Source organism: Arachis hypogaea, chromosome 2, assembly GCF_003086295.3.
Source record: "Arachis hypogaea cultivar Tifrunner chromosome 2, arahy.Tifrunner.gnm2.J5K5, whole genome shotgun sequence".
In the NCBI taxonomy this organism is placed as follows: Eukaryota; Viridiplantae; Streptophyta; class Magnoliopsida; order Fabales; family Fabaceae; genus Arachis; species Arachis hypogaea.
Window position 1 is genome coordinate 97,980,611 of NC_092037.1, and position 27,688 is coordinate 98,008,298.

The 27,688-nt window shown below is 33.8% G+C and overlaps 3 protein-coding genes and 1 pseudogene across 11 annotated transcripts; 3 read left to right on the plus strand and 1 right to left on the minus strand.

The window, feature by feature from the left end:
- Positions 1-2,339: 2,339 nt before the first annotated feature.
- LOC112729172 (putative disease resistance protein At4g11170) lies at positions 2,340-8,023 on the plus strand. Of its 7 annotated transcripts, none has more exons than XR_011874711.1 (8): positions 2,389-3,007; positions 3,163-4,249; positions 4,350-4,655; positions 4,755-6,528; positions 6,815-6,877; positions 7,068-7,276; positions 7,400-7,517; positions 7,648-8,023. XR_011874711.1 is itself a non-coding variant. In XM_072221583.1 (6 exons), exons 1-5 carry the CDS (start codon positions 2,514-2,516, stop codon positions 6,830-6,832), a joined length of 3,507 nt encoding a protein of 1,168 aa, XP_072077684.1. In that variant the 5' UTR covers positions 2,389-2,513; the 3' UTR covers positions 6,833-6,877; positions 7,068-7,437. The 7 variants fall into 7 exon arrangements, 2 of the variants coding, with proteins under 2 accessions (XP_072077684.1, XP_072077683.1); XR_011874710.1 differs by having other exon boundaries at positions 7,404-7,517; XR_011874712.1 differs by having other exon boundaries at positions 4,755-6,356; positions 7,404-7,517.
- Positions 8,024-8,120: 97 nt separating this feature from the next.
- On the minus strand, positions 8,121-12,540 carry LOC112755170 (CLP protease regulatory subunit CLPX2, mitochondrial). Of its 3 annotated transcripts, XM_025803094.3 has the most exons (13): positions 11,935-12,540; positions 11,160-11,289; positions 10,956-11,035; positions 10,814-10,864; positions 10,611-10,685; positions 10,456-10,533; positions 9,844-9,900; positions 9,560-9,630; positions 9,376-9,475; positions 9,144-9,248; positions 8,863-8,925; positions 8,592-8,714; positions 8,121-8,496 (listed from the first exon to the last, which is right to left on the minus strand). In XM_025803094.3, exons 1-13 carry the CDS (start codon positions 12,538-12,540, stop codon positions 8,341-8,343), a joined length of 1,695 nt encoding a protein of 564 aa, XP_025658879.1. In that variant the 3' UTR covers positions 8,121-8,340. The 3 variants fall into 3 exon arrangements, with proteins under 3 accessions (XP_025658879.1, XP_029149160.1, XP_072077685.1); XM_029293327.2 differs by lacking the exon at positions 10,456-10,533; XM_072221584.1 differs by lacking the exons at positions 9,144-9,248; positions 9,376-9,475; positions 9,560-9,630.
- A 152-nt stretch (positions 12,541-12,692) lies between these two features.
- On the plus strand, positions 12,693-15,274 carry LOC112755199 (transcription initiation factor TFIID subunit 11). Its single transcript, XM_025803142.3, has 5 exons — positions 12,693-13,193; positions 13,356-13,749; positions 13,855-13,942; positions 14,312-14,411; positions 14,561-15,274. Exons 2-5 carry the CDS (start codon positions 13,361-13,363, stop codon positions 14,686-14,688), a joined length of 705 nt encoding a protein of 234 aa, XP_025658927.1. The 5' UTR covers positions 12,693-13,193; positions 13,356-13,360; the 3' UTR covers positions 14,689-15,274.
- A 7,232-nt stretch (positions 15,275-22,506) lies between these two features.
- Positions 22,507-24,742, plus strand: LOC112729181 (BES1/BZR1 homolog protein 2-like; annotated as a pseudogene).
- The last annotated feature ends 2,946 nt before the right edge of the window (positions 24,743-27,688 follow it).

Sequence of the window (27,688 nt, forward strand, 5' to 3'; positions counted from 1 at the left end):
GCAGAAATCACTTGTTTAATCAGTGAAGGCCGAGAAATTACTACTTCAGTCTTCTTCTATTGCAATTTGCACGTTTTGAAGAAAGACTTTGAATGTTCATGCAGCTTCAGATTTTACCATTGGTTGTTGGCGATATACTGATTTATGCTTTTTAACTTAATTCATACTTCCCTTTAAAACAATTAAGGTAATATTGTTGATCTATTACCAGAATTGTCTCTTTTCAATTAGTTTTGATGTTTACTAATTACTTATATTGATTGTAATTTTTGGATGGTGCTGTATTTGAATGGAGAGGCAGCTCTTGTTCTGCAGTTAGGTGTCCTTTTGAACTGTGACTCTCAGCATACTGTTCATCTTACTCTATTGAAGAGTGAACATTGGAAGTGATATATATATTCACAAAGTAGTCACACTGAGGAAAATGTAAGTCATATAGCCACTAACACTTGTCCATAAGTATACATGCTTGCCTTTTATGTATTTACTTGATATTTCTTATTATGGTCTTGAAGTAGTTGGTCATTCACCCAATCCAACTTTTTTATAAAGTTTTCATTACAGGGAGTTCTTGCTGTCTTAGACAGTTGGACTTGGTCTTATGTTTGCTTCCCCAGAGACAATTCAACTTGCCCCTATGAAGTGTCATGGTGATTGGTTATTTGCAAAACAAGAAGTTTGATCAATTGAGATAGGTCCTAGGTTGTAGCCTCTCTTCTTCACCGGAAAAGGAAATGCTTTGATAAATAGTGTGGAAATCGTTGGAATTCAGAGCATCTATGTTCATCAACCACTGGATAGTTGGTGCTAGTAATGTTAATAGTCAATTTATTAGGTTTTGTAACACTAGGTGAGGTTAGCTAAAATTTGTATACCCATTTTGAATCTTTTAAATGGTTCTGCCTTTAACTTTAGCAAGTAATATCCAGTTAAGGACTCCTATCTTATTCCATATTTCCCCATCTTCAGCTGCATACAGCAGTGTTTGATATATAACAACTTGTTTAATCCACCCAAGAAAGGATACATGATGTGAGTAACGAGAGAGCTATTATAGCAACATTGAATTTAACATTATACTATGCTCATTAGCTGTACAGAACAGTATTATTCATATCAGAAATGAAATTATATTTAATTTTAGCAATTTTCCTTTGATTAATTATATGCAAATAATGATGGCTCATTGATATACTGCACTCATCGATCTGCAATTCAGTTTCTTAAAGATTGCTGCAGCCTTCAATCTTTACCTGAAAACAATATTTAGTTAAGATGCAATATTTGGTTTAAGCAGTATCTACTTCTCCTTTAGAAATTGTAGGAGATTGGATGAGCGTTCAGAGCGCAATATAACGGAACAAGCTTATCTCATCATGTTGCAAGCAGCAGTTGAATATGAATTGAGACAGATACTACTAATATACACAATATTTTATTTCAATTCAGGCTTAGATCAAACTATTTCTATGAAGAAAGAAATGCAAATGATGTTTGCTCAGTCCTAGAGTGAAGCGTTTCACCAATATATGTCTCAGATATCATTAGTTTAATTTAACAAGTATTGAATATGAGTGTAAACCGTACAAATATGAGTGTAATGATGAATTGGATATCATTTTCCACGAATTGAAACATAACTTGCTTTTAAAGATGCGACAAGAACCAATGTCCCCTAACCAATAATCCTCCTCCTCCTCTGTTTTCTTCATAGGTATTGTATTGAGCTACTCATATTCCCTTTCTATAATGAAATCTTTGTATCATTTATGTTTAGATAGTATGATATTCATTGCCATTGGTGTTTTTTTGCAGATTTGAATGAGTGAAGAGAAGGACTCATTTATTAAAGTATATATGAATGTCATGACGGTGATGGGTTTTCAACATCCACAAATTAAATCTTCATGAGCACAGCTACATAATGCTAGAAAGTTGTAAAGTTATCTGTGTCTTCCTAAATTTTAATAGTTCCGTATATAATTCAACAATGTTGACCGTAAAAGGAGTATATTCAATGAAAAATTCCTACTTCAACAATGTTACTCATTTAATAACAACATGCATACATGCAACCATCGAATTTTAGACCTACTTCACGAATTCCCATGCAAGATGTCTATATCTATTTGCGTGTCACATGGTGGGGTTACATTCAAAACAAAAGCGAAGACAAAAAAAGTTCCATGTCTCGTGAAAAAAAAAGTATAAGAAAGACCTTATAACATTGCTCCACACGCGTTCGCTGAACATGAAAGGTGAACAAAATGAATTTTCAATTTGGTTTTTCAATCCCACTTTTATTATTATATAATATAACACTAAGAATTGAGAGCTTTAAGAAAAGAATAGTGCACAAAGGGTCTTCTAATTAAGAAAGGAGGAGGAACCAGCCAAGAAACAACCAGGAAGATTCATATGTATCTATGTATGTACATTGACACTCTACTCATAGTCACTCACAACATCACTGTGTTGAAGATCTCACCACTGTCTACACTCTCTTCCTTTCAATGGCTTATTCTTCTTCTTTTTTATTGGATGCTCCCAGAATCAAACATGATGTCTTCATCAGCTTCAGAGGAGAAGACATCCGCACTTCTTTTCTTAGTCATTTGAGAAAAGAGTTGCATCGTTACCATATCGATTTCTTCGTGGACGACGAAAAACTGCACCCTGGAGATGACATTTCATCCACGCTTATTCAAGCCATTGAAGAGTCTTCTATTTCCTTGGTCATCTTTTCGGAAAACTATGCTTCTTCAACTTGGTGCTTGAATGAACTTGTGAAAGTAATTCAATGCATGAAACAAGATCAAAGGATTGTGATACCTGTTTTCTACAAAGTTGTTCCCTCTGATGTGCGGCATCAGAATAATTCCTTTAAGGAGGCTTTTGATAAACACCAACACAGATTGAAGGGAAATATGATGAAGGTGCAAAGTTGGAGATTTGCTTTAAAGGAAGCTTCTAATTTATCTGGATTTCATTATCCATCAAAATATCAGTAAGTTCTTCCTTTTACAACTTAATCCACTATATTGCCATATGCATATGCATACCTGCTAAGCTTTTTATTTTTTATTTTGTCATTGTTATACTTGTCTTCTTTTCAATTATACTTGTAATGTGTAATATTTTCTTATATTTTTTATACAACAGGGATGAATCTAAATTCATTGAAGAAATTGTGAATGATATTTCAGAGAAATTGTCATATATTTTCTCAATAGAATCCAAAGGTCTTGTTGGAATTGATGATAATTTTACAAGTATTGAATCACTATTGGAAATTGAATCCGGCGAGGTCCGAATCATAGGAATTTGGGGGATGGGAGGAATAGGTAAAACTACTATTGCTGAATTCTTATTTGACAAATATTCTTCCCAATATGAAGGCAGTTGTATGTTGAAAAATGTAAGAGAAGAATCACAAAAGTTTGGTGTGCCTCATTTATGTGAGAAACTTATTTCTGAGTTATTAGCTGGAGAAAGACTTGTTTTGAAAGGATCATCCAAAGCAAGATCCGCTTTTATCCAGAGAAAGTTGAGTCGAAAAAAAGTTTTCATAGTGCTTGATGATATGGATACATTAGAACAGTTTGAACATCTTGCTACAAAATGGTTGGGACCAGGGAGTAGGATCATTGTAACTACCAGAGACAAGCATGTCCTTAGAAAAGTTCATGGAATATATGAAGTCCAGGGCTTGAGCTTTAAAAATTCCCTTAAGCTATTTTGCTTGAATGCTTTTGACAAAGTCTATCCTGAAACTGGATATGAAGAGTTTTCTGAAATAGCAGTCAATTATGCAAATGGCATCCCATTGGCTTTACGAGTTTTGGGTTCTTTTTTATACTCTAAAACCATAGAAGAATGGGAAAGTGCTTTGGGAAAACTCAAGATTTATCCTAATATAGACATTTTTAATGTCTTAAAATTGAGTTATGATGGGCTAGATGATTTAGAGAAGGACATATTCCTTGACATTGCATTTTTTTTCAAAGGAGAACATAAGGATGTTGTCATATCATTTCTAGAATCCTGTGGTTTTTTTCCTGCTATTGGCATAGGCAACCTTTCACGTAAAGCTCTCATAACTATTTCAAATCGTAACAGAATAGAAATGCATGATTTGATAGAGCAAATGGGTCGAGAAATAGTTCGTCAAGAATCAATTAAAGACCCAGGAAGACGTAGCCGCTTAAGTAACCATGAGGATGTCTACAATGTACTGAACAATAATAAGGTAAGAAAACCACATATTTTATTACTTTCCTTGATTGCATGTGTTAATGCAGGAAATGCGACTAACATGATAACATGTTTGGCCATTGGATTGTTTGCAGGGAACAGACTCAGTTGAAGGCATTATGTTGGACTTGTCTCAAATTAAAAGAGATCTACATTTAGATGCCGACACTTTTAAAAGGATGCCTAATATAAGGTTTCTTAAATTTTATGATTCATGGAGGCAAAAAGAATCAGCAAATGTGCACGTTTCTTCAACTTTTGATTCATTTCCAAAGGAACTAAGATACTTGGAGTGGAGTGGCTGCCCTGTGAAGTCTCTTCCACCAAATTTTTGTGCTGAGAAGCTTGTTAAGCTTTCTATGCCAAATAGCCAAGTTTCTAAACTTTGGGATGGAGTTCAGGTATAGATATCTACATGTATAAGAGCATCTTTTAGCCTTCTTCTCTTAATAGAAAATTAAGTATGTTAACATGTGATGATGGTCCCCTTATTGTTATAGGATCTTGTAAATTTAAAGAAGATTAACCTTAGGGGATGCAAGCAGCTAGTGGAGCTTCCAGATTTTACTCGTGCATCAAACCTTGAAGAAATATACCTCATTGAATGCGTAAGGTTGTTTGAACTTCATCCATCCATTTTATCCATCCACAAGCTCAAAACTTTAAGTGTTTGGGGTTGCAAAGCACTAAAGAGTCTTAAAAGCAATATCCATTTAAAATCTCTTAAAGAACTCGATGTTCGTTGCTGCTCAAGCTTGAAGGAATTTTCATTGTCATCAGAGGAATTAAGAAGTTTGGATTTCAGAGGGACAGGAATTGATAAGTTGTACTCATCAGTTAGCCATCTAACGAAACTTGTAGAGTTTGATCCGAGTAATGTGAGACTTGAAACTCTTCCAAACGAAGTGTGTCTCTTGGTATCCCTTGAGGTACTAAATCTTGAAGGCTGCAAACAGTTGATTGAACTCCCTCAAAGTATGAAAGTCTTATCGCGGTTACAAGAACTCAACTTAGAGGATTGCTTCAGCCTTCAATCCTTACCGGAACTTCCACCATCTCTTATACATTTATCTGCCACAAACTGCAGATCGCTGGAGAAATTGTTCAATATAAAGACAGTATTCAGCTTAAATCTAAAATCCATCTCTTTTGAAAACTGCGAGAGGCTTGATGAGCATTCATTCTTAGAATATGTGCATCTTACAATGATGGGAGTAGCAATTAGAGATATATTGGATGACATGCTGCAATACAAAATTGAACCTCATGCTGATGATGACGATATTACGTTCTTCCCTGAATCCAACAGTCAGGTTTTTTATCCCGGAAGCAAGGTTCCACCATGGTTCATATATCAGACAAGAGAGGCTTCAGTAACTATTGACCTTCCTGCAGATCAACCATTGAACCAGCTAGTTGGTTTCATTCTCTGTTGTGTTGTTTATCATATTCCTTCCCATATAGAGTCTCCCACCACTAGTCGTGCTTTTTCTTCAAAACGGCCTCCCATAATCCGTTGTCAATACAGTGGTTTTGGGTATAGCAAACAGTTTGCTAAAACGAGTCGATGGAACTCGGATCATGTCTGCATATGGTTTCATGCTGCTCATAATCGTCAATGGCATGGCAACAATGCCACATTTAAATTCAAAGCTGAAACTCTATCTGAATTCAAAGTTGAAACTCGATGTGAAGATTATACGCCATGGAGAAAACGTATCCCTTATGTATGGAGGGTCATAGAGGAATGGGAGGTCATAGGGTGCGGGGTTTACCCAATATATGCCTCAGACATCCTAGATGTCTTTCAAAAAGTGGATCCTCAGTTCCAGTTTTTTAAAGATAGAAGCAGTTGGGAACGGGAATCTGGGTGGACTGATCTTCAATCGGTTTACACTCTCGACGAAGTCAAGACAAGGATGATTCACAAGATGGAAGCAGACCAAAAAAGGTTCTCATCGGTTTCCAGGATTTGTCAAATTTCTAATAACAGGACCAGGATGTCAATGGTTTCCTCAAAACCAAAAGAAGTATCTCAAAGCTTGAATGAAGAAGAAAACCAAGTCGATCAGAGAAACAGTTCTCCATTACCTAGGCGTTTGGTAAGGAAGATGTTTAAGTGCTTGTTTGGGTGTTGTTAAGTTGATATCTTTTTTCAATAACAAAAATTACTTTTATTTTTTTATAAAATTTTTAAAAAAAATATAACTCGAAAAAAGATATTTTCTTAGAAACTCATTCAAATAAGCACTAAACATTTCCGAAAATAGTAAGGTGAGAATGTATTCCATGCTTCATTGCTTCTTACTTAAACCGAAAAATTATTTCCACGAATTAGAAAAATGTCGAAGATACAACAAGGTGATCCAATGTTTACATTTGGATCATAAAAGAATGACATTAATTAAGATTCAAACTGCACTATTGGATCACCTTAGTGTATGATGTACCAAGGTGGTGGTATATCATAACTTCGTCCATAAATAAATAAATTTATCCTAAATAATTGAAGCAATTTTTAATGTGAGCAAGTCTAACAGGGAGTTTAATACTTGGACAGAGTAAATTACTTCTTTGATCAGTGGAAGCTTAATTAGTTTTTGGTGTGAGGAATGCTGCCAAGGTAATCTCATATTTCCATCCTCATTCTCTTTCGTTGTCTTATTCATGTCTTAATATATATTGGTCTGTAATTATGATTTATGAATGAATTTTTCCATCCTTCCAAGGAATGATCACTGTCAGAACAACTTGTATATGAGAATGTCATACTGACTAATGTGCTAATGTGGTTAAGGTTCATCTTGGTGCAGAAATCACTTCCTTGATAGGTGAAGGCCGAGAGATTACTACTTCGGTCCTCTTCTATTGCATGTTGTGATAAAAGGCTTGGAATATTCATGCTGCTTTAGATTTTAATATTGGAGTATCTAAGGGGCAAGTCCTTCCCATGGTTGTTGCTTGTTGGCAATGAAGTGATTTATGCTTTTTAACTTAATTCACACTTGTTTAAGAAATTAAGGTAATCTTATTAATCTTTTATCAGAATTGTGTCTTTTCTATTAGTTTTTATGTTTATTAATTACTTAAGTCGATGTACAACTGATTTTTAAACTGTTGGATGGTGTTATATTTGAATGGAGAGGCAGCTCTTATTCTGCAGATGCCCTTTTGAACTGTGACTCTCAGCATGTTGTTCATCTTATCCATTGAAGAGTGAACATTGAAAATGATACATAGAAAGTAGTGACACCAAGGAAAATGTAAGTGGTAAAGCCACTAACACTTCTCCATAAATATACATTCTTGGCTTTCATGTACCTAGTTGATATTTCTCACTATGGTCATGAAGTAGATGTTGATTCACCTAATCTAATTAAGTTTTCATCATAGGGAGTTCTTGTTCTCCTGGATTTGGTTTTATGTTTGCTTCCCCGGAGACAATTCAGCTTGCCTCCATGAAGCGACATCATGATTGGTTATTTGCAAAACAAGAAGTCTGTTCAGTTGAGATAGGTATTAGCTTGTAGCCTCTTCTTTAATGGATAGGGAAATGCTTTGAAAAATGGTGTGGAAATCGCTGGAACTCGGAGCATCTATGTTCACCAACCAGTGGATAGTTGGTGCTAGTAATGTTAATAGTCAATTTATTAGGTTTTGTAACACTAGGTGAGGTTGGCTAAAATTTGTAAATCCATTCTAAATCTTTAAATAGTTCTGCTGCCTATAACTTTTCTTTATCCATCAAGAGCAAGTAATATTCGGTGAAGGACTCCTATCCTATTGCATATTTCCCCATCTTCAGCAGCACACAACAGTGTTTGATATATAACTTGTTAAATCCAACCAAGAAAGAATATATGATGTGTTGTGACTAATGAGAGAGCTATTATAGAGAGATTGAATTTAACATTATACCATGCTCATTAGCTGTACAGAACAGTATTATTCATATTTGCTCTTAGTTATTTTTTTCCCTCCTTTTTATTTGAGGGTGGGGAGGTATATACCATAAGGATAATAACAAGAAAAAGATGCAATAAAGAGAAAAAAAAGGATGGTAAGGAAGATTCTGACAAGTATTATCTATGTACAAACATATGCTGATGTTTGATCCTCCAACGCTCCATCATCATCACTGTACAGGATTTTTGCGCCACAGCCAGGGCCATCCAATGAACCGACGGCCTCTTCGTCAACCAGCACTGCTTTTACATTGTCAACATCCACCTTGTTTGGAATCTGAGGATAAGGCAATCAAAATTCAGAAAAGACACATTTATATTAATAAAAATGAAAACAGAATAAAATCTGACACTAAAATATATAGAATGTACCTCAAACATTGCTTCAGTAAGAACATTTTCTAACAAGGCTCTTAAACCACGGGCACCAGTGTTCTTTGCCATGGCTTTCTTAGCAATCAATCTCAGTGCAGTATCAGTGAAATGTAAATTGACCTGAAACATTGGATCAGACATAAGTCACTGAAAAGAGGTTACCATGCCAACAATATTGAACAACCCAATGAGGTATGTTGGAGAAGAAGAATTTAAGCACAATAAGAATCGGGATAAAACATGAATGGGAAAAAGACTAACAGCTTACATTGTTCATTTCGAACATCTTTCTGTATTGTTTAACAAGGGCATTTTTAGGTTCAACAAGGACCTGCGTTTCATAAAAAGTTTTGTCAGAAGCAGTGGAATTCACAAAGCTGATAGAGGGCTACTAGGTGTATTCACATATTTTATAAGAATCAACGATGAAGTATTTGGCTCATATTTTAAGGGCTACTTAGATGTATTCACATTCGTATTTAAATATAATGAAAAAATGGACTCCAAAGCGGAAATTGGACATGCATTTGCCATAGACATTCTAGATACCTGAAAAAGTTGTTCCTCGTTCAAAGCAGACAAACCAGATAGAATTGGGAAACGGCCCACAAATTCAGGAATGAGACCATATGCAATCAAATCACCACTTTCTACCTGAAAGCCCAAATATTACTGCATTATCTACATAAGTTTATGCTAGTACTCAGCGAAGTAACAAACACAAAAAATGAAAAAAAAAAAATGCATGGCCAAAATACAATATTTAAGTATAAGATCTCACCTTCTCAAGAAGTGACGATGTGACTAGAGCATCAGTGAATCCAGAAGTCCTCATGTTTGCACAAACTGGTGCTCCAAACCCAATGGATGAGTTTTGCTGCCTGGAAAGGGGAACGACTTCAACTGAAATTCCCAATCACAATCTACAGGGATGCATGCCACATAGTGGCAGAATATGGCCTCACCTTTCAGAGATGGTTTTCTCCAAATTAACAAAGGCCCCTCCACATATAAAAAGAATATTCTTTGTATCAATCTGCCAAACATCATGCAAGGTTATCGGATACACGAGAAAACAGAAAGTCTGCGATTTCAAACTCTTCAATTCTATATTAATTTTCTTTCGAAACCAACTCTCTTATCTTCTCATGACAAGAATATCCTCAATTCTAAATTTCAACCATTAGTGGTACTTTCTCTTATCTATGTCAATAAGGAATAAATGTAAATTCTGTTTGTGCGAACCCACCAGAATGTTATCACCAGCATGATGCTTGCTAGCTCCTTTATCAGGTACACTCACTACCTGAAAGGAAAAGATAGAAAATACAAGAATATAGTATATAAATAGAAGATCACAAGCATACTTCAAAGTTTTAAAATCATTAAATTATATGGATGCAAGTCTATTTTATTTTCTAATACTTCCCCCATAGTCGACTAATGCTTATGCAAATGTGTACAATGGTTTCATCCAATTGCTAATCATTTTCTAGGGCTACCTAAATCTGATGCAATGTTACTCCAAACAATGTTTCTTTATTGACAATGTAAAACACACATGAAATCATATGCAATCTGCAGGTTGTCTTTTTTTTTTTTGTGTGTGTGTACAAGTTTTACGAGGAAAAATAAAGGTTCCATACTGCTGGATTATTCACAACGAATAAAGGTTTCACACTGCTGGACTATGTCACAATGATTCAACAAACTTTTATATTGATTACCAACTGCCAAATTTCTGGGTTGGGACTTGGGTCTGCTATGTAAAGATTTATAAAAAAACACAGGATAGACAAAATGGAAGAAATAAAGTAGTTATCAAAAGCCAAAAGGGAGTCTTAATATAAAATTTACCCACAGTGCTTTCCAGCATTTTTAGCAAGGCCTGCTGCACACCCTCCCCAGATACATCTCTTCCAATATTTCTACTCTCAGCCTGACAAACTAGCCAAAATCAACATTTTATGCAATTACAGAAAAATATTAAATCAAAATTTTATAAAAGTAGGAAACCTTCTTAGTGATCTTATCAACTTCATCAACATAGACAATTCCCCGCTGAGCTAATTCCACATCAAAATCCGCTTCCTAAAAAGAGTCCATCAAGAAAAGTTTCAGAAAAGTTGAAGAATCTGTATCTACCACTAAGACTGAATGAAAAAGACAATAATCTATATAGAGCAAACAGTAGGTGAATAGAGAGTTCAAGGACATACCTCAAGAAGCCTATATAATATTGATTCAACATCTTCTCCCACATAACCCGCCTGAAAAAGAAAAACTGCATTTATCAGTAAAACAAAGTCCATAAAACAAATGATATAGAACACATACACAAGAAGATATTGTGGAACCTGCCTGAGTCAGTGTTGTTGCATCTGCTATGGCAAATGGTACGTTCACAGCACGTGCCAGTGTTTTCGCAAGCAATGTCTTGCCTACAATTCCCAGCAAAAGTGACAACTGAGTCTCACTACAATCCATTATTACAAATTACAGAGAAACACACACTCTCTTTCTATTCTGGAAGGGTAATGATGTAGTGAAATAGCAATGTGATACCTGAGCCTGTTGGACCAATAAGCATGATATTGCTTTTCTCTGGTTCAACCACATCATCTCCATCTTCTGATTGGTTGAGGGAAGCAAGATGAATCCTGCTGTAGTGGTTGTAAACAGCCACCGAAAGAACCTTTGAGTTGAGAATAAAAACTACATTAATATATATATCAGGGTAAAAAGGGGAAAAAAAAAGAAAAATAACCAAGAAGAGAATTCATGAACCTATATATTACACAATTATGTCGATTTACTTAATACAGACAACTATTCCAATGATTACCCTATACATGACGATAACTCCCATATAATAAATAAAACAATGGATGGAGTTGAAAATCTTATCGTTTATTTCAAAACACTAGTGTCATGCAGAGAGAATCTAAGACATAAGAATTTCATAAATATATGCAATCATGAATATAGTACATATTCCAAAGCAAAATTCAAGCATTTATGCATCATAGGCAGGCAATGAATAAAGTGAAGCTACATTGCCAAAAACAGGTTGCTGCAAATAAATGGCAATACAAATGCAGCTTATGAGTGGTTTGATAAAAGCAAATCATGGGGTAAGTGTTATTTCAGCACACACTACTCCGGCAAACATTTTCCAGAAAATTTTCTTGCTATGAAGCATTTTCCTAATGACTAATCACTACGCTCGAACTAGTATTATCCCTACTACCAGTATATGAAAGAATAGCTTCATATCAAAAACTAAATAAATTAAACTTGAAATCAAATAAAATGAAATGAAAAGCTGAAGGTTCGCAACCTTTTTCGCTTTCTCCTGGCCAACAACATAGCGATTGAGCGCTTCAAATATCTGCTTCGGCGTTGGCAAATCACTCTTCTTCTTCGCCAAATCGTGAGAAGAAGAAGCAGCTAGAGCACGATGACGATTACAATCATGATCATGAACCGGAGGTCTCAGAGGAGCGTTAACCCGACCGATTTCGAAGAACTCGCCGTGGAGAGGTGAGAGCTTGACGGGCCTGAAATAGAAGGCGGTCCTGCAAGACGGGCAAAGGTTGAGGGCCTGGTATAGGCCCGGGGGTGCGGCATGGGCCGAGATGGAGAGTGGTCTGTTGGAGAAGACAACTGTGATGGGCTTTGAGCAGCGCGGGCAATTCGCCTCAGTTCTTATGTGGTCGTAAAGGTCATCGTTTCCGGACCACCACCTCCTTCCTCCTCCTCCACCTCCTCCCTCTGATTTGTGCCGTACACAGCAGAACTTGGGGGCTCTGTGATCGAGGGTTTTGTAACCGCCACTAACAGAATTCCAAGAGTGACGATGAAGTGATAGGAAGCGAGGAATCAGTCTCATCGTGATGGTTGTTGTTCCATTGTTGTTGATGATCCTTCTGGCTATTGAAAACATGGATTCAGTTTCTGAAATTTTTCTTCTCTTCCTTTTCCTTTTTCATAACATGGCTTCCTTAATTTTAGTGCTTGCAAACATAGTTCGGGAAGAGAGCAGCTGAGCTGAGTAGTGATGATAAGCGGAAATAGATAACAAATTATGAAAAAATAATCATTTTACTAATAATATTAAGTTATTAACATGTTTTTATTGTTAATTAATAAAAACATGGAAACTATATTTGTAATATATATATTCTTTTCATGTTATCTCCAGTTCAAGCCAAAATATTTGTTGTTGGCCAGTAAATTATTATATTATATACATAAAAGATATTTAAACACTTAGGCTTGATAAATAAGCTGATTATTCAGCTAATTTAAAGTTAGTTATCTTTATAAATTAATATTTAACGTTAATTTTTTTTCTTTTTTGACTTGCAGTAGAGGGCTTAAAGCCCAAAAGGAAAGGAAAAAACAGAGACCCCCTAAGGCTAAGGGCCCTAACAAGCTTGAAAACCCAGACAAGCTTGACTCCCTCTTCTCTTCCCTTCCATCATATCTCAACCGCCACATCACCACATCTTCCATTTTCCCGCCACATTTGGCTGTCTTTCCCGCACCCAAGCAACACAAGTGCCGCCTGCAACACTCAGTTTCGATTTGTCTGAGGTGATGCTTATGCACACAATTTTTTTTTCCAGTTAATTTAGTTAGTTTGCAAAATGAAAGGAAAAATCAGTATTCTTTGACCAGTTATAATTATTTGTATGAACTTTGAATTTGGGAATGTTATTGGCTGATGAAGAAATTTATGTGTTGATTGATATATAGAAAGAATGAAGCAATCAAAGGATCCGTTTGAAGCAGCGTTCGAGGAGCAAGAGGATTCTCCGCCTGAATCCCCAGCTGACGCCTCCGCCGACGCACGGCAAAACCCTAATTCTTCAATTGCCGCTCATAGTTCCCAATCCCAACCTCAAGACCAGCTCCAGCTTCCTCATGACGACAATGCCAAAAAGGGTCCTTCACAATTCACCCCTGGCAGTGGCAGCGGCAGTGCTAATGCCAGTGCCAGTGGTTCCTTCACTGCCACCGCTGGAGGCGGTGGTGCTGGCACTGGGATGAAGAGCAAAGAAGAGGAGGAGGAAGAGGAGGAGGAGAACATGGACGTTGAGCTCGGAAAGTTCCCTTCGAGCGGCGATCCTGATAAGATGGCCAAGATGCAGTATGTTATTGGTTATTTTTTGTTGATCTTGCTTTTATTTACCATTTTCATTGCATCTATTTGTTTTGGGCTTAATTTTTTTTTTTTTTTTTGGGTTGCTTTTAGGGCTATATTGTCACAATTCACTGAGGAACAGATGAGCAGATATGAATCATTCCGCAGGGCCGGATTTCAGAAATCTAACATGAAAAGAGTATGGTTCCTCAACTTCTATGTGCCATCTCCCAAATTGATTTGCTAAAAATATAACGTTTAAACTATTGTGCTATCCAATAATTTAAATTTTAAATTGTTCTGATTGAGTGTATTAGTTTGGTTGGGTTCTTTTTTCCCAATACTTAGACTCTTGAAACCTTATTTGCATTCTCTCCTTGGTTAATCTTCAAGATTGGTTTTTATTACATATTACCTTGGTTCTGAATTATTGATTTTGGGCTTATGCATTTGTATAGTAGTTTACAAATTGCTATTTTTGCATTGTAATTTGCACTGTAGTTTATATCATAGTAAGACGAGATTGTTTACAACTTGCCTCTTCTTTCTTCTCTTGACATTCAAACAGTTATTAGCAAGCATCACTGGGACGCAGAAAATTTCCGTGCCGATGACGATCGTAGTATCGGGGATCGCAAAAATGTTTGTTGGTGAAGTTGTTGAAACAGGTATGGGAAGTTTCCATTTATAGCTTACAAGCATGAGATGGTTCATGCACGATGTATTTAAGGTCAAAATCTCGCAGTTCTTGGTCCTAAGAAGGCCAATATTCTGATTCCAAAAGTTCCCGTTGATAAAAACTACTACTTTTTTGCAGCTAGAATAGTGATGCAAGAGAGGAAGGAATCAGGACCAATTCGTCCATGTCACTTGAGAGAAGCATATAGACGATTAAAGCTTGAAGGAAAAATATTTAAAAGACCAATGTCGAGGCTCTTCCGGTAAATGTATGAATTGTGAATGTAGTGGATGATGTCACTGGTTTGCAGCAGTGTCTTGTAGGTAGATTTGGTACTCGCTACTCAGTACCTTCATGGCCTCATTCGTGCATCCTGATATTTGTTACTGTTTGTAGGTAAATTTAGAATATTTTCCCATTCTTTTATCAAATATTAAATTTGTGAACACAACAATTATAGGCCTCAATATCTGTTCTATCTATGTTGAAGTTGAAATGCATATCTGTGCTGCAATGACATGCTGTATATTGCATTGCAAAGCTTACTGTGTTAAATAGATAGCTAGCTTGAATAACTTGGGAGAAGGAGAACTAGAAGAGGATTTGAGCTTGGTTGCAAGAGATCTCAGTTAACTATTAGGGTCAAACTAATGTATAGTCTAGGGTTTTGCTCCTCTAAAGTAAAAGTTTGTCCAAGCTATTTTACTCCCTATTAATGCTAAAGTTGAATAATTAAATTTTGGGTAGTAAGTATACTTATATCTCCCTGGAGTTGAATGATGTAATGTCTTACTCCCCAAATTTGGGTTGAGTTATCTATGAACTATCTAAAAGAAATTCTGGATGTTGGTATTTTCTGTTTGATTTGTGGTTTCTACTTGTTGGGTTGAGATACTATTGCTTGTTTAGGGTTTATGGATTAAAATGGCTTTTGGTTGCTTTCTAAGGAATATGTTCCCCTTTCACCTCAGCTACCGGTGACTATGTTTCAAAGAATTTTGTGCTCCTTATTGAAATAAAGCTTCCTTATTGAAAGAAAAGCTTTTTCTGCCAAACAAATGCCTTCTCGAACTGATAGTCTGACCATTGGTTCTAATATATTGTCCATTTTAGGTTATCTTTGAGATTGAATCTAAACAACTATTTTAGATAAAATGAATAAAATAAAGGAAAACTTGTTTTTCGTGTCTTTTTCAATAAAAAATACTATATATATATGTTTGTTTTATTAATAGATGACAAACTAAAATATAACAAGTTTAATTAAATTATTTATAATAGAAGAAAGAAACATATCTATATCTTAATATTTTTGGTATAGAAGTAATTAATAATCTTTTTTAATTTGTGGTTGGTTATTCACTATCTATTGTAAACAACTTTTGCTTTTAAATTTTGTTCGTGTTTGTTCACTTAGGTTTGCTTCACCTAAATGTTGATCTTGCATATATATTTTGTTCAGTTTTTTTTTTTTTTTGTCAATACAACACACACCCTACCCAGTACTCACACACCATCTTATACTCTCTTTCTCACCAAGAGAGATTCAAACTCGTGGCAATTTTAGGAGGCAAATGTGATTGCCATTAGGATAGTTATTGTATATCAAAATATACTTCCGTGCTAATTTTAACACAAGATGCTAATTTGGATAATTATTTTTACTGATTAAAACATGCATACCATTTTAACATTTCGTTAAAATATACTTCCGTGCTAATTTTAACACAAGATGCTAATTTGTACTTGTTCTTCAGATTTAACTTTGTTCTTGTACTGATGTCATGTAAGACATTTCATTAATTATTTAACTTTCATTAATTATTTAATTTTAACCTCACGCTGGAACTACATTGAAGCTAAATGAAATTTTTTTGGATTCAAATTGGACACTCTAAACCTTAAAGATTAATACAGAATTACGCCCAAACGTAAAAAACCAATATAATACTCTAGCCTAAAAATTTTTTTGTAGCTAGCAACCGAAAAAGAAATAAGGAAATCTAGAGCTACACGTTTATCCAATTTTTTTTCACAAATTCCATAGCAACTTTTGCACTGAAAAAATCATGCTAAAGTAACTTTTTGAACAATGAGATGAAAGGAAGGAACATAGAAAATTTTGGGTTGCAAATGAGAATCGAATGTACATAATACTTGTTTACACGGTTATGGACTTGTAATAAACCATATCAAATATATTAATTTAGATACTCCATAACTAATGGGTAAAGTCTAAATTTTAAATCTAATTGCAGAATTATATAAATTTTTTTTTTTTAACAATTGACAACCACACTTCTAAAAATATTTTATAATAGTAGTATCCATGATTTTTATATTATTTGAATTACATTAGAATTGTTATAATAGGATTAAAATTAATTTAGACAACTTATATAATATTAATCTATCTATTATAACCTTGTTAACATTTCATTATATATTTTCTTAGTTTAACAAAGAATTTATCCAAAAAGTGTCACCAAAGGCATCTGTTGATAAGTTTATTATTTTGCCACAAATGTAATGTTTTATTATTGTGTTATAATAAACAATTTATGAATAACAATAATGCAACTATTATTTTTAAAAAATGCATTTAAAAATTCAACTGGATGCATGTATTTACCGACTACGGTTAATTAATTAAAATGAACAATAAAAAAAGACAAACTTAAAAATAAATTCCACATAAATAATAGTGTATTATTTCTCTTAAACATAATTGCTTTATACATAGTTATTCTCCCTGCTATACACGCATTATTAGTTATATAACATTTATTAATTAATAAAAATATTTTAGTTATTATATTTACCTTAATTATACACAGATGTCTCCAAACAATATTATATGAGACTTGTTACATATACAAATTTTTTTGGCATATAAATCTATACAAGTTAACTCAAACTCAATTAAAAAAAAGCCCTCAATTTAAAAAGCGTGTAAACACGCGCTTTCTCAACTTTGAATAGCGCGAAATGAGAAACGGTTCTTCTTCAACGTTTGTATTCCATGTTCTTCCTTCTCCTTCTCCTTCTCCTCCTTCTTCTTCTCCTTCTTCTTTGCATTTTTTCTCCTTTTTTCTTCGCGTTCCTTCTTCTTTTTCTTTACGTGTTTCATCCTCATCGTGGTTCTTTTTATTGTTGTTATTGTTGCTGCAATTTTTTTCTCCTCCTCTTTCTATTGATTTTACAACATGATGTATTTTTTCCTTCTTTGTTTGATTTTTTCTCCCAAGAAACATTATAAGAAAACGAAATAAGAAGATAAAGAAGAAGAAGCAGTAAAAGATGAGGAGGAGGAAGAAGAAGAGTTTTGAATTATAGAGAACTTATTAGAATAAAAATACACCCAAAATTCTTAAAATACACACAAATATCTTTCTGTTACAGCCAAATATCTTCCTGTTACATCCAAATTTGCTGCAAACACAGAAAAATATTTCCTACTTCCAAGTAATTTTGCAGTATTATGGTTCCCAGTAAGGCAATACCGTGAAAACACGTCTCTCTCGTGAAGCCTAGAGTTCCGGCTCTATCGTAACAACTCGCTTGCTACGTCTCTCGGCTACTTCCGTATCACGTCTCTGACATAACTCTATCTTGACATCTTCCGTTGGGGTTAATGCCGCTCCTTATACTATTCTCTATGGCTATTGTTCCTAGTTTTATTATCTTAATCTAAGCTTTGTAGAACTTGTGATTATACAACTTTAAATACAAACAGGAATCAGAGAATAGAAAATTAACAAGAAACAGATAGCACGTAGCAGAAAGAATGAACAGTAAACAATCACAATCAAATGCGCAAACAATTTATGATGCATGCCTGTTCCTAGCACAGGCTATGAGCTCATGCGTCGGTTGTCTATTCGCAACCCGACGTTACTCGGGGCGAACTCCAAAGATGGTCTCTTTACCGTGTCAATTAGGCACAATTATCATCATGGGCAAACCCATGTCAATTAGGATATCTTAGCATCACGATAAGAGACAAGCTATCAATTAGGCTAACATTCCTGCATTAGCAATCTCGATCTATCAGTTAGGCGAACAGTTTCGCATTAGTAATTTGGCACAAGTCTCGTTCAACATACATTATGCTATCAGTTAGGCAGACATTCTCGCATTAGCAACCTTAGGCTATCCGTTAGGCGATCACTTCCGCATTAGCAATTTGGCACAAAGGCCCATTCAAACAAACAGTTCTCAAGAATCATTATCCTTTCATAGTTTCTCATTTTCTTTCTTTTCATCGTGCCTCCGCATCACCTTATAAATACGCATACCTCTGCATCACCATGATACTAAACATACCTCCGTATCACCATGTTACTAAGCATACTTCCGCATCACCTTTTATCTTTAAACCTTCCTAGGGACAACTTGCATTCTTATTTATTTTCTTGACTTGTCTAGCATATTACCTTTTTGGGCAACCAATCTTCTATTTAATAATTAATATAACAAACGGACTCAGATTTGCGCAAACTTTATGTCCACGCGTTTGTATTGAACTCAAATTTCTAAAGAACTATGAATCATATTTTTCTGGGAAGCTTAATGCTAGATATTGAAAAAAAACCGAGACGCTTATTCTAGATTCTTGGAACAGCACCTTGTTGTCTTGTTATGTGGTTTTATGTTGAGAAAGCTTATGCACGGACTATCTCTCTTAGTAAGGTCATTCTAGAGATCCTAATCTTTAATTTGAATTAGATTTTACTGTATTTGGATTAGAACTAGAATGAGACCCGCGCGATGCGCAGGACGGTAAATTAATAGTAGTATATAATAAATATTTAAAATTGTTATGTTTTGTTGAAATAAATTAAATATGTGTAAATTGAAGTTAAATTTAAAAGGTGTTTTATTTTAAATAATTTGTAATACAAAAGATTTGGATGTTGGAGTTGTATAAAGTAACATTTTTATTTGGTGGTTTGATTTTTGCATTTGTTTTAGTTGAGGGACTTAGTCATCTTATGTGGCGCTCGTCCTCCTTTCTTTTGTTGGTTGTTAGAGTTGGTGTTTTCTTCTTTTTGCCGTAGCTAGGTTCTTGTGAAGACATGTTCTTTATGAATTGTTGATAAGTTTGATGCACTTTCTATTGTGTTATTTGGTTCCATCTTTGTATGTATGTTCTTCTTCCGAAGATGTGTCTTGAATTTATATGGTTTTCTTTCTCCTTAATCTCTTGATGGGGTGGTGCTTCAATGTCATTATTTTTATGAAATGTCATTAGATTAAAGCAGTTGTGCCCAATAAGTTTTTTGCGTCGCCATCAAATAGTACAAAAGTTATTGTAGCACTTTGATCTAAAACATTTAATTGAATTCTGAACCTAAAATAAGTATTGGGTTAACAACTAATAATTTGATAGATGAGATTATGAAAAGTATATTGAGTTACCTTATTGTTGGATATTGTGGTGTTTGATTACATGTGCCACAAATGTAGTTGTTTCTTTTTTTATATATGCTTTCTTCTGACACTTTTTACATTTAACACAGTTCCATCCTAATTTGTCATAAATTTCGTTTATAGTTGCTAAAATTGTGAAGATCTTTTCCTATTCCAATATTCAATTTATGTTATCATTAGGTATACGGTATTTGAGTAAGTATGAATGTATGATGCATGTTGTGTTTTTTTCTGTCATACCTGATCATCAGATTTTCATTGCATGGCCATTAAATCTAATCGTTCTGCTCTGAGAGAATGATACTCTATTGAGTAAGTTTGAGATGTGCAGTTCGAAAATAAATTTTTTGTGCTAAATTTGATGTTATGTAAAGGAATAATGATAAGAGACTTATATAACGGTAAGACATAATAAATATAGGAATATGAATTCAATGTATTTGGAGGTTACAAATTTATTGGATTCTATTTTAGTTTTTTATTTGAATATTTTATTTTTTTGCTTATTTGAAAATAATAGTTGATTTGGCAAGAATTGCGTGGTTGATTCTAAAGTTGTGCCAAATAATAATTATTCTAAAGTTGGCAATGCAATTGACGTAGTCAATGGCCTAAACTTATGGAGTTGCGGTCAACATAATTATTGTAATAATTATATATTTAGATTTTTTTTTGTGACTATATTTAGATTTGTATCTATGCATAATGTATTTTATATGTACAAATATACGCAACAAAAGTTAAAAGTTAAACATTTTTAGTAAAAAAAGAAAACAGTTAATTAGTGTTTTGAGGTAAACATGCATGCATGATGCATCTTATATACTATAAATGTATCTAATATGAAAATGTATGTCTAATATCATATATTTTTTGGTTTCGTTTTGATACTTTTTTAATAAATTTGTTTTTTTTTAAATATTCTTTTCAAAATTTATATTGGTAAAATAAAATAGAATTTGTTTTTAATAATAAGTAAAAATTAAAATGATTATTTTTTTTTACCAAATATACAGAAACTCGAATTCGCGACCAATATGGGAGACTATGCTATTTGAGGTATAATACATTGGCAAAAATTAAAATGATTACAATAAACATAATTATAATAATAAAATATAATTTTCATTTTTTAAACTTTTAATTTATAAATTAATTGGTGCGGTTATAAATTTATTGTATTGTTTATAACGGTAAGATATAATAAATATAAAAATATGAATTCAATGTATTTGGAGGTTACAAATTTATTGGATTTTATTTTTTACTTTTTTATTTGTATATTTTATTTTTTTGCTGATTTGGAAATAGTAGTTGATTTGGCAAGAATTGAGTGGTTGATTCAAAATTGTGCCAAGTAAGCAATATTACTGACATGGTATTAGTAGGAGGAAAGAAAAGTCTCAAAAGTAATGTGGTACATGCTTATGTATCTACTTTTATATATTAAGAATAGATTGAATTTGATAACAAACTTTGAAAATCTGTTGCTGCACTCGTAAAAATTCAGGAAAACAGCAGGCAGCTCTGTTTTCAGCTCTGTTTTCGTAAATTCCATAGTAAATTCAATTCTAATTCGTTGCTTCTATATTTTGGTGAAGATACACTCAACGTCCCTAAGTTTCAGAACAAACAAGTTTCGGTTTCATATCACTTCATTTGATTAATTAATTCTCATTTGGAAGTGATGCCTTGTTTTCATAAATCAGTTCAGAATTTTCAGCAAGCAACCCAACTTCCAAGTGACTTAATTAAGTCTACAAAATAGATATGAATATGAAATTTGTACTCAATTAAAGTTAAGATACAGATCTTCAAAACCCATTTAGTAGCAACTTAAAATGTTAAGTAAAACAAAAGTTTCAGTGGTTTGAAATTGATATTGCAGAACCAGAAAACCAAAAAAATTCTGCAGCAACTACTGTTTTCAAAAATTCATATCTTTTAAACCACTTAGTCAAATTCCTTGAAATTTTTATAAAATATTCAAGACACACCGGTATTTCAAAGAAAAATAATTTCATCCAAAACGGTGGTCCGGACTGCTCACAGCATTTATTTTAAGCCACCGCCAAATATGCAGAAATTCTGCATCAAGTAACTTAACAACCTCACCTACCAAGTTTTATATCTAAACTTATTAACTCTTCTAAAACCATAATTTTATCTTTCTTTTAACTAATCAAAGTTGCTAGAGTGATTAGCAGATCCCCAAAAATCCAGAGCCAATATTTCTCAAGTTTTCAAGTGCTTATACACTAATGAACATTTATTTTTCTGCATCACGTTAAAACAGAATTTTCCCAAGCACTTGTCATCATTTAATCACACAAGTTCTCATTCATCATCATTCAACTAGATTTAGTTACAATAGAACCCATTTCAAGCACAGCAGCTCATACTACCAACTAATTCATTCACAAAACATAGCCTTTAGCCTTCAAAGAAATTCTGCACATAGCAACACAAAACCTTAAGTAACATCAGACCCACAAGTCATTAACAGCACCATCAATCAATCACAAACATATCCTTCTAAACATCCTAACCCTTATCTCTTTTGAAGTTCAAAATTCTGTTTGTGCTTCTTCCTTGAATTAGAAACCCTAACCACACGAAATTGAAGCTTCGGTCACTCCCCTTACGAACAAATGGCCGATTCAAGTTTGAGCAAGAGAAGAGTTCTCACTCCTCCTTTACTTATGGTTACAACTGTTCTAGCAGAAATTGAAATTAGAATGGCAGAAATGGAACAAGGGAAAATAATAGGATTTCTTTCTTTGAATTTGAAGAAGAAGAAGAGAAAGAGAGTTGCTGGTTCTCACCCAGCAAGGATGCTTCAAAGATTCAGAATGATGAGGAATGCAGTTTATCTTCTTGCTGCGGATAGCTCCTTCCTTCTCCCTCAGCTTCATTTCGTTCTTTTCTCTGTTCTTCCTCCGTTTGTGTGTGTTTTAATTTTGAAGAGGATGAAGAGCACTGGGTTTATTAGATAGAAGAAGAGGAGGTAGGATGAGGCGGTGCAGAGGCTTCGTTGGTTTCTTCTCAATAAGACATATAAGGATGAGCATTTAATGGAAGAAGTAACCAAGAGGTGAAATTGGAGTAAATTCCCAAAATGGTCCCTCAGATTGAGCCCGTGTACTAATGTTACTCCTGACTTTTACAATGCTCTAATTGCACCCTTTAGATTGAGCTCCGTGCAAAATTTTGGTCCTTCCACCTATTTCCGACATGACTCAGCAACCAGAACGCTGAGCTGGCAGTTTGTGGTCCACGTAGGCAGTCTTAAACGACGCCGTTTTATCTGAAGGGTACTTCCATTGCTTGTTAAGAAGAAGACGGTACTACCTACCACAAGGTTTCTTCTTCTACTTCTCTTCGTCTCAGATCTACTTGCTCTTTCTTGCTTGCTTTGTTGATCCGCTTTCTAATCTTGCTAAAAAGTTGATTTGATCATGGAGGCTTGCGATCTAACTAGCTTTTGTAGTGTTAATCTGAGATCAGGTGTCATTGTGATAGTTCTAGATGATTGATTATGTTCCGTTAGTTTCACCCTAGAAATCTTGATTGAGATCTGTGTTTTGATAACAGGGATGCAAGAGGCCGCAAGGTGAGATTGGAGGAACTCCAGCGAACATGAGTGGTTGTTCTTCACTACAGCCAAGCCCATAGTCATCAGCATTCCCAAGCCCTGTTCCTTCCTATCATGCTAGCCCAACTTCCTCATCATTCCCTAGCCCCTCTCGCATTGATCCCAACCTTCAAAACCTCTCTTCATTCCTCCTACCATTCATTCATAACATCACCTCCATCCCCACAAACCTTCCTCCTCTTAGAGTATCCAATAGTGCCCCTGTTACCCCTCCTCTTTCTTCCCCAACCTCCAGGGGTTCTAAAAGGAAGGCGGGTTTCGAATCTCTCTCCAATGTCTTCTCTCTTAATTCGTTCCGCCATTCTCTCTTCGCGGTATCCGCCCCATCCATCCCTTCTCGTCGCTATCAATTGGCTACTTCCACCATTCCTGAGTGTGATAAATCTGATGCTTGACTCCGATCGCTGGGTTAGTTTTCAGACAACGACTGCCTCGGCTGCTCCTCCATCGCCTACCTTTAACCTTGTGAAACCAGCAATGCAGCAGATCACTCTCCAGGGTTCCATGGAAATGAATGAAGGCATGCAATGGGGCAGGGTGCAGAGAGAGGAAGATCATTAGATTTTGACTTTGAGAATGGTTGAGTGAAGCCATGGGAGGGTGAGAGAATACATGAGGTGGGAGTGGATAAGTTGAAACTTACTCTAGGCTGTGGAAAGGCCTGATGTTGAAAACAATGTTTAGGGCTACCTCCAGGCAAAACGGCGTCGTTTAAGCTGCCTACGTAGACCACAAACCGCCAGCTCAGCGTTCCGGCTGCTGAGTCACGTCGGAAATGGGTGGAAGGACCAAAATTTTGCACGGAGCTCAATCTAAAGGGTGCAATTAGAGCATTGTAAAAGTCAGGAGTAACATTAGTGCACGGGCTCAATCTGAATGACCATTTTAGGGATTTACTCGGTGGAACTTGAGGTTGGGGTTCCTTCTCAGGTTCGGTCATCAGAGTAGGACTGGTAATATATACCCTATCTGCGGATATCTAACTCGGACCAACTTGTTCGGGTAGAATTGTCTACCCTATCCGTTGCGGATAGAGTAGAGTAGGGTACAAATTTGCCTGCAGATAGAGTAGGGTACGAGTTTAGGGTATATCTTATTTTACCTTATCGGCACCTCTAATATATTATATATGAGTAAAGCTAGGGAACCAAAAGCATATCAGCCAAAATCTAGCCAAAAATCTTTGGATGAATTCAAAATCTCTACGAGTTAATATATATGGATGTTTCTTCTACTAAGTATCAGAATGTTTCTTTTTCATACTAAATGGATGTTCTTTTATATATTTTTCGAATTTTTTTGTATTACAAATGTGAATATCTATTTCTTTAAAAATTTCATATTTTTTTAAATTTTATAGATATTTAATTATTTTTGCTAAAATATAATTAGATATTTCTTTTGTTAAGTATTAAGATGTTTTTTTTTTCATATTAAATGAATGTTTTTTTGGTACTGGACCTGTGTAGAAGCCCCATCCCTGAGAAGGCTATGCTGGTGGCTACTGCACCCAACACACAGCAAGAGGGTCTTGACCAGCTGGAGGACCATGTGCTGCACAATCTTGATTGGGACTCCATCATGAAAGACCTTGGATTCCACGAAGACTCCAACCCACCCTTGTTCAAGACCACCCTCCCTAATGTCCCTGACTTCTCTACTTCCTTCGATCCACACTTCGAATTTCCAGACATCCAAACCATATCCTACAACGATGAATTGCATCACCAAGGCGAAGAGAAACCTTGAATCGGGCTTCACTAAAAAGAAGCTGAATTTTGAATCGGGCTTGATGAGATGTTTCGTGATTCCAGGAGTGGATTTTGGGTTGTTGCAACTTGTTAGTGAAGGGGTGATTTCAAAACTGATACGGTAATTAATAACAAATATTAAAAATTAAATAAAATTAAATTAATTAAGCATAATGTGATTTTCTTTATTTTTTGGCCGATCCCCTTTTGGTTCCACATACTTTTCCATTATATATATATATATATATATATATATATATATATATATATATATATATATATATATATATATATATATATATAAGTTATGTATGTAGTGAAGAAAGTGAGTCTTGTACTCACAATCTTCCTCTTATAAACAATTGAAATAATCACTAAACTAGTTGATGATCATATTATTTGTAATTTTATGTTGGATTTCTTTAAGATTTTGTTGTTTTTAATTTTAATTAGAACTTAGTTTTTTATTTTCTATTTTATTAATATGTATGAAATTTGGAATGGTTGAATTTTATATTTGTTTGAAATTTTTTTTGTTTCTGCAGGTAGAGTAGGGTTTAGAACTTTAGGGTGCGGGTAAGGTTAGGATTGAGAAATTTTCAACCCGCGAGTAGGATAGTTAGGATAGAGTCTAAAATCTACCATACCCTACCCATTGTCAGCCCTACATCAAAGGGAGAAGGAATAAGACAAAATTAAGGCTAATCATAGTTAAGTTCTTCTGATGATTTGATTCTGGTTCGGCTGAACAAAAAAAAGAAAGCAATTTAATGCGTGTTGGTTCATAGTTAACTAAACTTAATTATATATCTATATTGTTCTTTAATTAATTCTAATGAATAATTAAAGATATATTATTTTGTGATGTTTGATAGAAAAATATAGTGAAAGAAAAAAAAAGCGTGGCTTTATAATGGAGGAGAAACTGGTTTGATTATGAAATGGTGGAGTTTGTTTGGTACGATTTTTAGTTTAAAACATGTTTTTATCTCTTACGGTATATCTATTCTTTTCATTTATCAAGTTTGAATCCATCTTATTATTTTATAATGAGGTGATTCTTAAATATTTATCGAATTTTTTTATCATAGAATTTTTTAGAATAATCCTATAAAAAATTTGGGTATTATATCTTGACTCTTGAAAGTGTAAGAATATAGAAAGGATAACGTATAATTATTCTGAATATAGTAGAATTTTTGTCAAAGTTTAATCCATAATTTTTATCTGATTTTGGAGTTCTCTATGTTAATTATCGGTGCAAGTTACTATTTATGCAATAATGTCCGTATAGTACTATTCACGTATATTGTATAATACTATTTATCGGGAAGTATATATGCACTATTGATGTATATATATAAAGGTTATACTATGGTGCTGAAGAAAAATTTTTTTCAGCAAGTGTTAAAAATAAGTGGCGGAGTGAAAAAGTTACGTAGGTGTAGGTTGTTTTAATGATAACAAACAATTCCTGCAGCATGGTCATAAAGTGATGGAAAAGAACGCTTAATTAAATGTCATTTGGTTTCGTTAATGATGATGATTATGTTAATGGGCTATTTTTGGAAGTTCAACAAATTTTGGTATGACATTTTTTGGAGATCCAATGAATATTGAATGTTGACACAAAAACATGTATAGCAAAATTTAAATTTTTGCGGCTTCTTTCTATATTACTCATTCATTTTAGATAGTCTCCAAATTTTAGATAGTCCAAATTTTTAGTAATTTTTTTATTCTTTTATAATATTTTTTATTTGTTTTTATAACAAATTTTTAATTTTTAATTTATTTTTAAATTTTTAAATTAAATATTAATTTTAATTTTTTTTACAAATTAGACATTTTTTTTAAGTAGAATAGGTTAATAACAATCACCTATATTTACTTAAAAAATAGAGAATATAATACTCTTTTGTTCTATACAATAATAAGAATATAATATTCAATCATTTATTTTAAAAACAATTATTTCATTTTTGAAAATTATCTTCAAAATTTGATTATATATATATGTTGTTAGATCCGACCAAAAATATATTAAAATTTTAAATTTTATATACTTTTTAATAAATAAAATTTTAAGATTTTTACTATCATTCAATTAAACTTATCCATTTTTTATATAATTATGTACAATTGATTATAGTTGTAAATTTTTTTTATATTTATAGAACATAAAAATTAAATCTTTTTCTTGAACACTCTCAAAAAGTAATGAAAATAGTTTTTTATATTTTTAAAAAATAATTTTAAATATTTTTTATATATATTTATTGTTGCTTTTAGAATAAAAATATAATTTTTAAATTTTACCACAATAATTTTTTGTAAAAATAAATTATTTAAATAAATTAAATTTTAAAACAATATATTTTCAAAGATAGTTTTCAAAAATGAATTAAAATTTTTTAAACCAAACGG